Raw genomic sequence first — 14,492 nt, 5'->3', positions numbered from 1 at the left:
TCCTGCACTGCCTTTGGGGAGCTGTATTTTTAGTGGCAGGACGGTTTTTGGCAGTTTCTGTAGGTTAGGTAAACTGGCACGTGAAAGGAAAGGAGGCAGCCACTCCTGCAAAGGTCCATCAGGAAGGAAAGAGGAAAGGTAGAAATCTCATCCTGCTTCCCAGAGGAAAATTGTTCCCAAATCATCTGCAGTCCCTGTGCTGCCCTGCTTCCCCACATAATCAAACTTTTAGGCAATAAATAGCATTTAGAATTGAGAATAACTATGTTGTCACAACTATTGATGAAAATGTAGCGGGGTGTTGGCTGTCCTCACCCCCTTCCATTGAAAAACATCCCAACCCACCCTGCTCACTGCTGAGAACTTGTGGGCAGCAGCAAACCAAAGTGACCAGAGGCAAGGATAAGAGGTCAGCAGTGCTCTGGAGAGAAATCCTTGGGGTTGTTTCATCCTCGTCTCACTGGCAGCAAGAGGGAGCTTTGTCTAGACCTCAAGGTCTTTACTCTGCTTTTGGTTCAAAATAATCATAACAATAAAAATACGAGGTGGATTAGAGAGGTTGGCTAAAGCAGGGCTATTTTTATCTGGTTTGGGGTGTTTATAGGGGAAAAGGTAACACTGATGCTGTTAGAGCAGGTTTGGTTTTTTTCTAAAGGCATTTGAGGACTTGCTAAAACCCAAATGCAGAGCAGATCTTATCACAGCCCGTCTCCATGCACTCTGGACCGGGTTTGTCCCACACTGTGCTTCCTCCCCTGCACCTCTGCACAGATAAAGCTCCCGAGCACAAACCCTGCCAGGCTCAGCACTGGCACCTTCCAGGGACAGGCTTTTCCCCACAAAAGCCATGAGCTGTCATGGAGTGGTTGAATTTTCTCTCGTGCTGCTGCCATGCATTGATTTTTGTGGTTTTGTAGGAAAGTCAGGGCTGCAGTAACCCCATCTGTGGGAGCAGGCTGGGGCTGTTGCAGCTCTACCAACGCAGAGCTGCAGCAAACCACAATTCCGCCCGAGATAAATTTAGAACAAAAGTCACATCCTTTCATTGTTTTCATTGAACTTCTGCAATGAAAAATGACATTTAAATTTGGGCACTCTGAAATCCTGCAGTTTATTTCACGCTTTGCTGCTGAGTTCTGTGGCTTTTGAGGCACCCAGGAGAGCACACTGAACCCTCCAACGCATTTTTAAACACAAATGCTCATTCCTGTTGTCCCTTTTGTAGCTCTGATTGTAACTTAAGCTTAACCTAATTCTCACAAAGCTTGTACTGTTTACTCAGTTTGGTCAAACAGGGGTTTCTCACTTTTAAATCTAGATGGAAATGGGTTTTTACCTTTAAAAAGGTATTTGAGTCAAGGTTTGCTCTGAGTGACCTCCCAGTGCTGCAGCCTCAGGCTCTGCCTGGATTGTCCTGGCTGGGAAGTGTGGGAACCAAGGAGGATTATTTTTTAGAGGTTTAAGGACTGCAGGAATAAACTGGAAAGCAAAAATCAGGATTAAATGGATGCTGATGACAAAATATGGAAACATCCCTCTAAAGCTGAGTGGGCTTTAATTATTCACGTGCACTTAGTATGGTGGGTAAACAGAGAGCAAGTCCCACTAGGTCTTGTAGGACAGATTTGGCTCTGGAAAGCAAAGAAAAGCTCTTTCCTAGAAAATTCCAGCAGCAGGTTCTTGTTTAGTGGCTGAGATGATCCCTGCTCAGGCCTTGGTGGGAAACCTGGCTGGCAAGAGACAACCCCACAGAACAGAGCCAGCAAAACCCACCTGGAGATGGGGACATTCCCAAATGGAGTTGCTGAATCAAGCCTTGATTCCTGGGAGCTTTCCTCCTGAATGAAGGCCTCCAACAGGACCCTCTGTTGTTTTAGTCAGTCAGGGGTGATGGAGGGAGCCCCCGCTCAGAAGGAGAGGGTCCCAGCCCCAGACACCACGTAAGTGGGCTTTGGATCTTTGGCCTGGCCTTCTTCATCCTCTGGTGATGGGTTCTTGTCACTCCCTTCACACAGCTCTGCCTCTTGAGCTGGAAAAGTCACTGAAAGGAGAGTGCTGCACTCTGAGCTTTGTGTATTTGCACACAGCTTCTCTGTTTCTTTTATCTGCTCATAATATTGAACAAGATTTTAAAGAGTCAACATCAATTTTTTTAAAAGCTTTTTCCGGGTGTGTTCCTTTTCTTAAAATAATCAGTGGGTTTATGTACAATCTTCTTCCTCTCTCTTGCTGCTTTTTGACTTTCTGCAGGAACCTTGGCTCAGGCAGTGGAGCTAAATACACACAGAATTATTTTTACCTTGTTGATTTACTTGACTTCTGAGGAAAGAATAATTTAGGTGGAAACTCTACAAAAGAGAACTGAAAATGAGAATGAAAACTGTTCACTGCAATGTAACAAAAGCCATGAAAATATTTGTTTCTTGTTCTGTTTTTGTTTCTTTCGTTCTGTGTTCATAAAATCTAAACCCAAACTTTGGGTGTGGTGTTTTCATTCTATTCTTCATGGCTTTCAAAATGCTCCAAAAAAAATAATATTTTCATTAGAAATACAAATTCTGTTAATTTGAGAGTCAAACCCTCATCTGCTGCAAGTGAAAATATCCAGAAGAATTCATCTCTCAGTAATGAGAACTAAAACAAAGTTTTGTCTATAGACAGCTTCCTTTAAGAGGAAAACTGAAGTTGCCTTCAAAACTGTCATTTCAGAATTTCCTCTTTTAAATAGCTGTGAAATTATATCTCTCTCTTCCTATTTTCACAATGTCTGATGACACCAAGGTTAATTTTTACGAATTATGTCTCTAAAAGCATCCTAAATATAGAAGGGCCTTGTCTTGTGACACTTAATCCTTATTTCATACAAGAGCTTTGTGAAGTGATCTGGCTAAGACACCAAAAGTTTCAGCCCTGGATCTATTTAATTATTTTAATGAGCAGCCAGCTTCCCTCCATTTCTGTAAATCAGTTTATTGTTCTTCCTCCTTCTCTCCTTTGCCCTGGTGTAAAGTAGAACAGTTTTATTCCTCAGAGGAGCCCAAGGAAAACTAAATCTGCTGCTGACTTCTTCCTTTTTTGAGGATTTCTTTGGAAGAATTTCCTTAAATTATGCTGCAGTGTCTCTGGAATGCTGTGATTCTTCTCCCCTTCCCATCCCTGCCACTCTGCACCCTCCTGAAATTTCAGCACTGCTCCAAAACCACAGAAATCCTGGGCTTAAAAATCAGCCTTGGCCCAAGGTCTCCTGTGAGATAACAGGGAAAATGCTGTCCATTTTTCTTTTTTTATTTCAGTGGCACTGCTGGTGTTGAGGGAGGCAAAGCAAAGTGCCAGGAGCAGCTCCCCTTTGGAATAAGGAGCATTAACATCTTTCATTATTCATTGGCCTCACTCCGCATTTCCTGAGCTGCTCCCATCAATATCAAATCTGCCAATTTCCTGCCTTTCAAGGTTAATATGAAACACCTCAAAGAGATTATCTGATAGGGTTTGAATTGAGTATTTTTTGCCTGGGAAATGTATTATGGATATTTTTTTAAAAGTGTTTAGTCTGCCTGACATCAAAGGCCCCACCTGCTCTCAGCCATGGGGACGGTTCTGCTGGGGCTGCAGCGCTGTCTCAGGCACATGTGGGGAGGAAAGCTCTAATTTTACACCCACAGAGCAAAGCCACAGATTGCACAGAGTGTTTCTGAGGATTCCAGGCCCCTCTGAACTCGGCTGTGGCTGGGCTCAGTCCCAGAGCTGTGTTTGTTGATGGAATTTTTGAAGGTGGATTTTTGCAATTTCACCAGAGAATCTTTTCAAAGGTGAGCTGAGGCCAGTTCAGTGAGAAGGGTCTTGGGAAGCAGCTCAGAGCTCCCAGAGTTCATTGAAAGCCAACTTTCCATTGGCTTTGTGCCCATCCTTGTGCTGGGAGAGCTCCTGCATCCCCTGGGCATGGCAGTGTCACTGCCCAGGTGAGGGGCACAGGTGGGATATGTGTGGTGTCTGAGCCCAGACCACAGCCCTGCTCTCCTCTGAGCCCACTGAACCTGCTTGAAAAATTCCTAAATCTGCTGATCCCCTCCTTCATGTTCTCCTGCACAAAGACAAGCTGCTGGCTGGATTTTTTGAGTCTGAGAGCAGAGCAATCCAAGGGGTGAGGAAATATTTACCACATATATTAATCTCTGGAAAAAGAAATTCGTGTTTAGTGCAGGAGTTGAGTCTCCTGGTCAAGCCTGAATGTATTAAATGGGTTCTGTGATTTAAACACTGAACATTTTTAAGACTGGGCAATGAGAAAAGCTGAACTGAGTGAAAAAGGCAAAGCAGCAGGATGGTTGTCCCCTCTCATTCTTGTTTCCCCAAAACTAGACGGGCTTGAATGTTTTTTATTTTTAAACACAAGAGGTGTATTTGCATTCTGTTTCTCTCGAGTTTCTGCTTTCAGGGTTTTCTCTGAAATCATGATATCTAAAAATGTTTTTGTTTTGAATGAAAGCTAAGCCTGGCGTGTGAGCGCATAACCCCAGGCCTTCAGAAGAACACCAAATATTTCAAGACTAATGGTAAAATTCCCAAAGCTGGAAAAATACACAGCATTAAGCTTGGACCATGGCCTGAGGGCAGATGTGAGATTTCCAGCTTTTCAACATGGCAAATTTGTGCTGTTTTAATGATGGCAATAAATAAAGCCATATGGGTTTGGGGTTTAGGGTTTTTTTGCATTAAAAAAAAAAAAATCCTATTTGCAAGCAGATTTCCTGGCTAAAACACCCTCATTTACTGCTTTCCAAACAGTGACGATTCCATTGTCTGATCCTTTGTTTGCCAGATATTATTTTCCTTGTGTGAACTTCAAATATATCCTGAACTTCTCTGAGGTCCAGAATCTTCCCCTTTACTCTAGACAGGTGCTTGGTGATTGTGATTTTTTGGAACATTTCCTGTCTCTTCTTTTGCACTTGTACATGAAATTTTCTATGATATTCTGGCTCTCCACAGCCAACCCTGTGTTGATAATTTTTGGGTGGAGTGCTGCTCATTCACTGGGAATTTTTCACCCTTTGCTTTATGGGGTCTTTTGATTTGTGTCCTCTCTCAGATCTTTTCCTTGCACTTTTTGGGTGCTTTCCCTGCTTGGGGTGCAGACTCTGGGGCTATTTCAGTGGGCAGTGTCTCTCAGTGATGTTCTCTGCCTCCTCAAGCAGCCCCAGCAGACACATCCATGAAGTTGTTCCAGGCAGGGATGGTTTGGTCCCGCAGTCTTGGCTCAGGGAATTCCACCAGCTCCCTGAGCCAACACTGCAGGAGTTCATCCCAGCCTCTGGAAATGCAAACCTGCTGGGCAGCAGGACTCCTCCTGCCAGGTGGCTTTTCATTTTTTTAATTATATTTTTTTCCCCTAACATATTTATGGATCTCCTTCTGAACTCTTTCTATTTGCCCTGTTTGAAACCTCTGCAGACTTTAAACGCCACGGAGAAGCCTCTTGCCCCATCTGAGAGCGACCCTGGGGGCCCAAGGAGCAAAGAGGGCTCCAAAGACAAGAAGTCCACGGTGGAGCTGGGCAAGCAGAAGGGCAGGGAGCAGCCAGAGCCCCGGGAGCAGCCAGCAGCTGACCCTGACTCCATCCACAACGGCGGGGACGCCAAGGAGCCCTCCTACAAGAAGACAGAGAAGAGGCAGTCCCTGGGAGGGTTTTTTAAAGGCCTTGTACGTTCATTTATCTTCCTTTTTTTTTTGCTGTTTTCCAGCTGGTTTAGGCACACAAGCTCTGATCCATGTGGGATTTGTGCTTCAATTTCACCAGCAGGACTTGGACAAAGAACAGCAAGGTTTTGGGAAAGGAAGGAAAATTCGGGCCTCGGGGTCTTGATTGAGGCAGGGATGGTTTGGTGGTTTGCTTTTGGGGTGCTCACTGAGGCAGGGATGGGTTGGGGGTTTGCTTTTGGGGTGCTCACTGAGGCAGGGATGGTTTGGTGGTTTGCTTTTGGGGTGCTCGTTGAGGCAGGGATGGTTTGGGGGTTTGCTTTTGGGGTGCTGGTTGAGGCAGGGATGGTTTGCCCAGGAGGAGCTGGAATTGTTGGCACAGCACTGCGTTTGGGGTTCATGGCTTGGCCATGGGGATGACTCAGTGTTCCTACAAATTACAGGGTGGTCATTAAGGGAGAGTGGAGGTGGGGCTGGTTCACCTGAGGAACCTGCCTGACCCCTGGGGGTGCAGCTGGGACATCCCTGCCAAACAAAATCCCTGCAAAACAAAATCCCTGCAAGGTCAAAATCAAGGCAGGTGATCAAAATCAAAACTCCTTTATGGAGTTTAACAAGAGACACACATTTAGAATTCTTCCAGAAAGGGAGATCTGGAGGAAACACCTTCAAAATTCATGAAACACACCGAGAGAGGCAGGAGAGGTGGCTCAGATTGAAAGGGCAAGAAAAGCTTTTAGATCAAGGGAGGAGATTGTAAGAGCTAAAAAGACCATTTGAGGAATAAAACAGAATCAACCTAGAGGAAGTGGAGATGTTCTGTAGGATTTATTTTTTCAGTTTGCCTCAGTTTGGCTGTGCAGTCCCTTATCTTCTGCTGCAACTTTAGAGAGCGCTCCTGCAGCTTCCCTCTCCCATTAACTCAAAAAAAAAAAGAAATTTTTGACAACAGTAAAGTTGATTTGGTCAGTTTATTGTGCTTCAAAGTGGCAGCAAACCACATAACAATGAGGTCTGTGTATGGGAAAAGTCTCATGGAAAATTATTATGGATTAGTATTATTACCTCTCTTTGAATATCCTCAGGATTACCAAGAGCTAAGAAACTTATTCTGCAATGATAAAAAATTAATCTCCTCATCTCCAACGTGATCAGGAGGTGTAATCATTGATCTAAAGGTATTAGATCACACACACCAGCCAATGCCAGCATTGCCATTTCAAGATAACACCTCGATTGTCTGGGAACAACTCAGCAGAGAAATGCAGCTTTTTGTTGGTAAAAGGGGAGCAGGAGATGTTGAAGAGGGGATCCAGCAGCTCTCCCAGCCTGTGCTCACCCAGCAGCTCCTGTTCTGCATTTTAACACCACCCTCCCCTGGATCTGAGTCCCCTGGGAATGTCACAGTGCAGGAATGCAGATTCAACACTGCAGCTCCAGCCTCTGCTCCCAGCTGGGCTAAAAATGCTGGAATTTTGGCCAAAATGCTGAAATTTTGACTACAAATGCTGGAATATTGGCTAAAAATGCTGAAATTTTGGCTACAACTGGAGCCACTTCTACAAGCAAACAGCATCAGTGCCCAGCTGCAGGGTTTGAGCACAGATAAGGTTGTTTCTATGGTAAAAGAGATTAATTTATAAGCTGTAGCAAATGTATTTAGGGAGTCTTTGAAAGATTAGATTAGAAAGAAAAAGAAAGGGGAAAAAAAGATTAATAACATTGTTTCCTGAGCTGGAATAACTCATAGTCCAGTTTGTCAGGAGCTGGGAGTGCTCAGCACGTGGAAAGTATTCGGATTTTTTCTGATCAGAGTATGTGCTGCACTAACCCAGGCTTCTCCTGAGCAAAACCTGGGGGGAAAAATACTCCAGCACCAATGTTTTGCTGTGTGTGCCCTTTAAAATGCTCTGCCCAAGTGTTCCAAGCTCTCTGTCACAAAGCCATGAGCTGGTGGTACCTGAGCTCCTGAATCCCAGGGCAGAGCTGGAATCTGTCCCTTAAAGAAGGCAGAAAAAAGCTCTTTCTTTCACGAGAAAGAAGGGCTTGGAAATTCCAGTTCAACAGGAATCATCAGCCAGTCTGATCTTCCTGCTTTAATCAGCAACCACCTTGAAAATTGGTGCAGCAGGCGACTGCAGTGAGCAAATAAGTGACCTCTGCAAAACGGGTGCTAAAAGAGGCAAAATGGGGATTATCTCCAAGGAGAATCCTCCTCTCCTGTCTCCTCCCTCCACCCTTTCATAGGAAAAAAGGCAAATTGCATCATCTTATTCCCTGATCAGTTTAGAAGTGACTTCATCGTGCTCAGACAGGAGCTGAAGCTGGCAGACCCCACTACTGTCGTGTGGGAAATCTTTACCTGATGTGGAGGTTTTTATGGTTTCTGGGTAAATTTGGAATGAGTGGCTCACGTGGTATTGGTTGGTGGATAAATGATGGATTTGCTGCTACCTGTAAATGGCCAAACCTTTCATTCTGCTCTAGAGCATCCTCCAAACTCAACACCAGGGGAAGCAGAAGCGAAGCCGCCTCTCCAACGTGATCAGGAGGTGTAATCATTGATCTAAAGGTATTAGATCACACACACACCAGGGGAAGCAGAAGTGAAGCCACTGCAGCCAGCTCAGCTCACAAGGCTACAATCAGCTTAGATTGGATTTTTCAGTCCATTGTGATTTTTGGCTGCCCTTTTTCATGCTTAGATCCTCCAAGGTGAAACCTTAAAGGAAGATCAGTGAGGTGGAGCCTTATCAGTATAAAAACCTTGCTGGTTTTACTTCCCTGAAGGGGATGAAGAAGTCGAGACCTTTCACTCTCCATGAGTAACACAGAATCCTCCTCAAGTGGTGACTCAGGTTTCCAGGAAGGCACAATTCACACATTATTCTGCCAGGTTCCTATCCTAGGGAAAGCACAGAGGCACCTTGAGCTTTGTCATGTTGGATTTTCTGCTTAGCAAGGCGTGATTTGGGTACCGACACCTCACAGTGGTAACCCTGACCTCAAACACTGATTGTGGGTCCGTTTTGCTGAAGTTTTGGCAGCTTCAAGGGCAGCAAAATTAGGTCAGGCACCTTAAACCAGAGCCAAGCTTTTATCAGTTAGTGAAAAATGTAGTTGGTATAGTTAGAGCTATACATTTCCTTCATCTAAGCTGGATTAGTGTCTTGGAGTGGTTCCAAACCCAGAATTATGTTTGCAGTGTAAAAAAAGCTTTATCACTCGAACATTGTCGAATACCTGTCATGCATAAAAGTATTTAATGTTCCTTTAACCTAGAGCAGAGCGGGGCTGGCTATAATACACCATTCATCATGCCTGAAGGACTCCTAGCAGGGCTGCACTGAAGCGTTTAGGGCAGGGAAACGGTAGAGAAAGTTATGCCAAAACTCCAATACTACAGACACACAGCAGCCTGGCTCTGCTAGGTGAGCCCAGTTCAATTGTTTCCATGCCAATTGAGACAATTCTATTAAAATAACCCCCACATTTAGGCAGGAACTTTGTGTGGTTCTCACGATGCAGATGGTGCTCGTGTATTTGTGCATATTAAATGAAGAAAAGCAGGGAGGTTAAATCAGTGGGAAATATCTGGCAGCAAAAGTCTAGGACACAATTCCAGACTTGACCATTCAGAAATGCTTGGAAATGTTTCTAAAAGTGTCTCTTTTTTTCCACAGGGCTCCAAAAGGATGTCGGATGCAGAAGTGCAGACAGATCCCGTGTCCATCCTCCCTGCTGGGAAATCCAAGTAGTGCCAGCTGCTGGAGGGAGGCTCAGCAGCTCTCTGGGAGCTCCAGAAATGACTCCTTCCTGGCAGCAGAAATGACTCCTTTTCCTTCCCACGGCTGTCACAAACACCTGAGGCTGAAGCAAACACAGGGTACCTCTGCAGGATTTGTCATTTTTCAGGTTGTCATTGCAGGGTTTGTCATTCTGGAGGTTGTCTTTGCAGGGTTTGTCATTTTACAGGGTTTGTCATTTTGGAGGTTGTCATTGCAGGATTTGTCATTTTGGAGGTTCTTTGCAGGGTTTGTCATTTTGGAGGTTGTCTTTGCAGGGTTTGTCATTTTGGAGGTTGTTTTTGCAGGGTTTGTCATTTTGGAGGTTGTTTTTGCCGGGTTTGTCATTTTGGAGGTTGTCTTTGCAGGGTTTGTTCCTCACCTGTAGAAAGCAGCTCTGAGATCCCATGAGATGTGTTGAAGGTAAGGTGCTGTGGGTGGTTTGAAGTGTGCAGAGGGTGAGTCAGGTCCGAGGCTGGCAGAGAATTCAATAAATGGCAGGAAAAGCACGCAGGTGACAGAGGAGGGCAGCGAGGCACGGGCAGAGAATCCTCTGCTTCAGAGAGCTTGAAAGCAGCCAGGAAAACACAAATCCCCTGGAGAAATGTTCTGCTGCAGGGTAACAACAGCCGAGTCACTTCTGGTGGGGTTTCGACAGAGCTGGAATGAGAGCTGAGCCCTTCAGCCCGGCAGACCCGTGGTGACCGAGTCCTGCTTCCTGATGGTTATTAATGTAAATTAAAACGCTAAAATGCAAAGCTTGCCGTGATTGGGGCAGATCCTCTCTCGGCCGGGCGGGTGGGATAACAAATTAAAATCTATTTAAAGTTCTAATAGGACACAAGAGGGCAGCCACGTCCCCTAACGCCGGGCTGTGCCTGCCAGCCCGGAATTAATGTTCCTTAGATCATAGGAAACTTAGTTGTTCACCCTGATGTTTGTTTATATCCATACTTGTAATTAATCCTAATAAAAAACCAAAATCAAAGCTGCCCAGGCAGCTCTCTGCTTCACAAGACCCCTGTAATAACTGTAGTTAATAAATTTTACAGAAAATTAAGATTTCTGTTCGTTCAATCCTAGCCTGTACAGGGAACCAGGGGCCTGACGCTGTAATCCACACTGATCTAAATGATGCAATACTGTATATTTTGACATCCTTATCTTTAAATAAACTAATACTTATCCTTTGAAACAAAAAATCAGCTGCTGTTTCAATTTTCAAACGAAGTTTGTTATTTACATCCCCATGGCCTGATGATTGATTAGCATAAAATCACAGAGGGGTTTGGGTGGGAAGGGACATTAAAGCCCATCCAGTGCCACCCTGCCATGGCAGGGACACCTCCCACTGTCCCAGTGCCCAGCCTGGCCTTGGGCACTGCCAGGGATCCAGGGGCAGCCACAGCTGCTCTGGGAATTCCATCCCAGCCAGGAATTCCTCCCCAATATCCCACCTAAACCTGCTCTTGGTCAGTGTGAGGCCATTCCCTGTGTGCTGTCCCTCCATCCCCTGGAAATCCTCTCTCCATCTTTGCTGCAGCTCCTTCAGGCAGTGGAAGGAAGAAAAACTTCTCTTTTCCAGGCTGAAAATACAGAATATATATCTATTTCTATATTATGGACTGTGTAGACATTAATTAATATTCTATTTTGGCTAGAGCAGCTCCCAGGAATCGGGGCTGCTGTGCCCTGACCCCATCCCTTGGCAAAGGGGCCGATTTGAGGAGTCAGGAAACGCTTTTGGCAGAGAAACAAGCACCAGGGGTGGCGGTGGGTGCCCTCCATGGCACGGGGCTCTCCCTGCAGGCAAAATAAAACCACTCTGAGAGCTGGCACGGGCTCCTGGCAGAAACTGCCTGGTTTTGCTTGATTCCTCCCCTGTTTTTCTTGATTCTTCCCCTGGTTTTGTTCGATTCCTCCCCTGATTTTGATTCTTCCTCTGCTTTTGTTTGATTCCTCCCCTGATTTTGTTCGATTCCTCCCCTGGTTTTGCTTGATTCCTCCCTTGATTTTGTTCGATTCCTCCCCTGGTTTTGCTCGATTCCTCCCCTGATTTTGTTCAGTTCCTCCCCTGATTTTGTTCAATTCCTCCCCTGGTTTTGTTTGATTTCTCCCCTGATTTTGTTCAATTCCTCCCCTGGTTTTGCTCAATTCCTCCCCTGGTTTTGCTCTATTCCTCTCCTGATTTTGTTCGATTCCTCCCCCGATTTTGTTCGATTCCTCCCCTGATTTTTTTCATTCCTCCCCTGGTTTTGCTCGATCCCTCCTGCCAGCAGCAGCTTTGCAGAAGCCCCTCAGCCTGCCCATAACGCTGCCACACGTGGAGCCCAGAGGAAGAACGGTCTTAGGAGCAGCATCCCCAGCTCAGGGAGTTTCCGCATTCCTCGCGGATATAAGGAACATTAAATGCAGCTTTCATGTCCAGGAAAGCTTAACAAGTCATTTGGAAATCAAAGCCTTGGAAGGGCTGCAGCCCAGGCCAAAGGAGAAGAGCAGCCAAGGCCAGACATTGCATTTAGAGCCCTGGCTCTGGTTTTGTGCTTTGGAGCACAACTGGAGCAGGTCACGCTGCTCCAGGGTCTCAGGGTGCGTTTCAGGGGGGCACTTTGGAAGGGTTTGAAGCATCTGATAAATATAAAAGGGAATGGCTCAAAACTGTAGGGTTTTGTGCAAGAAACAGCACACAGGGGTTGATTTGCCCCTCAGGAGGAGCAGGTTCCCAGCAGGGTTCTCCTGGGGTTCATCCCAGGAACTGAGCTCAGCTCCCACTCTGCCTTCCCAGGAGGGCTCAGAGCCATGGACTCCTCCCTGCTGAGCATGCCAGACCCATCCACCCTCAGAGCAGGGAATCTGAGCAGGATCTTGCCCCTTGCAGGTTTGAGGTCCTTCATTCAGGAGCTGAGGCTGCTCACACTGAGCCAGGCCCTGGTTCGGGGGTTGTGTTTCACAGCTCTGCACCCAGAACATGTTTTAAGAGCCCCTGGATACCTTTTGGGATGGAAATCTTCTTTAAAGCCACTGATGGAACAAAATCCATGGGTTTCTGCATGGGAGGATGGAGGTAAACACAGAGGGGTGGTGGCTGTGGGACTGAGCCACGGGAGGCTGGAGGGGATGGCTCTGGATTCGTGCAGTCACACAATCCGAGAACAGCAGTGAGAAATCTGGATTTGTTAGAGACTCCACCTCTTCTGGATAACACACCCCGGGCTTTACTGGCAATTTCAGCAGCTCAGCAGTTCTGAGAACACAAAAACAGGAAATTCTGCAGCAGCCCTGACGAGGCTGAAGATGCTTACGAATTCCTTAAAGAAGTGTCATTTTCTGGAAACAAATTATCAAGAGCCTCAAAGAAGAAGAATAAACCTCTTATCAGCACTCTTTGCTTTGACTTCATCATTTCCTATTAATTCTGTCACCTGCTGAAGGGCAGAGGAAAGAACCTCCTGCACAGGAAGCACCAGAGATTTGACTTTAAACCGGAAAGGGACAAAGTCCAAATTCCTCCTTTATCACATCCCAGGGTGAGCAGGTGATGCAGGGCCCAGCAGTGCCCCTTCACCTGCCTGTGCACACAGCCAGGGCCTTTATTCTGCTCACAGTGCTTTATTCTGCTCACAACCTTTCATTCTGCTCACAGGGCACAGGGGTGATAAGGACAGACCCTCACCCATGGCATCCAAAACACAATCAGAGTTTTGCAGCCTCATCTTTGTGCATCACTTTCAGGATGTTTGTGATTACTTCATTGGAGTTGGTTGGAAAACAGAAGGGAAGTGGGGATTAAGCTGCAGAGGTTTCACTTTTTTTTTGCTGTCAGCAGTTTTGAGTCCGTTGGAGAAATAGATTCTGAGCTGGTACAGGCTGAAATTTTATTACTTTGGTAAGTGAATCTGAAGTAGCCCAGAATGTTGGGATTCCATCATCACAGGAAGCTTTTGAGCCCTGGCAGTGGCTGCCATGAGTGAAGGAAAAGAATTGCTTGTGAAAAATTTGCTTGTAAAATTGAGCAGAAGCAATATTTTTTCCCTATTTTTAAAAATTTTAAAATTTTTTTTAACCAGTGCTTCACATACTGAAAAGACACATAATTATCAAATGCCCTGTTCAGGAATCCTTCATCAAATTCAAGATCAGGGCTAGATAACTTTATTACTCCCTGTTTATTGCCAAAAAATGCTCTATCAACATTCCCAACCCAGCCACAGAGCAGAACCAGTCTTAGACATTCTAGAAAAAATTCTCTTTACCCCAAGAACCCAGGACTGGGCCGCACCAGAGGGATTTTGGTGCTTCCAGCAGTGAGTGGAGCAGCCCTGCAGAGACACAACCACACAAATTTCATTCCAGCGAGACTAAATCCATGCAAAGCCTTTTACTGCCATTGTGACTACACTCGAAAATAATTTTTTGGCTCTCTTCTCCCAATTTGCTGCCTCCACACAGTCCTACCCCAGTAAAACTGGCGAGTAAAAATCAGATGTTGCCTGTGTCAATCTGCTGAGGGGCTCTGCAGGTGCCACGGGCACAGAAGGGGTTAAGCTGCCCTGGGGTCAGCCCAGTTGGGTTCATCTGGGAGGTGATGGAAGGTTTAATGCCCTGAAAGGGATGGGGAGGCAGGCAGAGCTCCAGGAGCTGCAGGAGGAAGGGCTGGCTTTTCCCAGGAGCAGGTGAGAGCTGTGCCCAGCCAGCTTTGTGGGGTTTGCTGCCTTTCAGCCTTTTTGTGCCTTCCCAAGGAGACAGCAGTGCCCGAGAAGGTTTTGTGGTTCCAACTTTATCTGGAGTTTGTGGGGTGGCTCTCCTGTGGTTTGAGAGGATTCCCCTGGATTTTGTGGGATGGTTCCCCCTGTTTTGTCTGTGGGCTGATCCCTCTGCAGTTTGTGGGGTGGTTCCCCTGGGCTGATTCCCCCATGGTTTGGGATGGTTTCCCTGGATTTTGTGGGGTGGTTCCCCCTGGAGTTTGTGGGGTGGCTCCCCTGGACTGATTCTCCTGGATTCTGTGGGGTG

General features: G+C 46.1%; 1 protein-coding gene across 1 annotated transcript in view; it reads left to right on the top strand.

Annotated features, from left to right (window-relative positions):
• Positions 1-10,684, top strand: part of BCAS1 (brain enriched myelin associated protein 1) — a 37,503-nt gene extending 26,819 nt beyond the window's left edge. The window contains exons 10-13 of the mRNA XM_039719116.1: positions 1,878-1,940; positions 5,452-5,700; positions 9,381-9,719; positions 9,778-10,684. Coding sequence (XP_039575050.1) covers positions 1,878-1,940; positions 5,452-5,700; positions 9,381-9,455 — 387 coding nt within the window. The 3' untranslated portion in view covers positions 9,456-9,719; positions 9,778-10,684. The remainder of the gene's footprint in view (positions 1-1,877; positions 1,941-5,451; positions 5,701-9,380; positions 9,720-9,777) is intronic.
• The last annotated feature ends 3,808 nt before the right edge of the window (positions 10,685-14,492 follow it).

This window comes from Passer montanus, unplaced genomic scaffold (assembly GCF_014805655.1).
Source record: "Passer montanus isolate IOZ18808 unplaced genomic scaffold, ASM1480565v1 scaffold41, whole genome shotgun sequence".
NCBI classification, from domain to species: domain Eukaryota; kingdom Metazoa; phylum Chordata; class Aves; order Passeriformes; family Passeridae; genus Passer; species Passer montanus.
The sequence above is the reverse complement of the archived record's forward strand: the minus strand, read 5'-3'. Positions and strand labels throughout refer to the sequence as shown.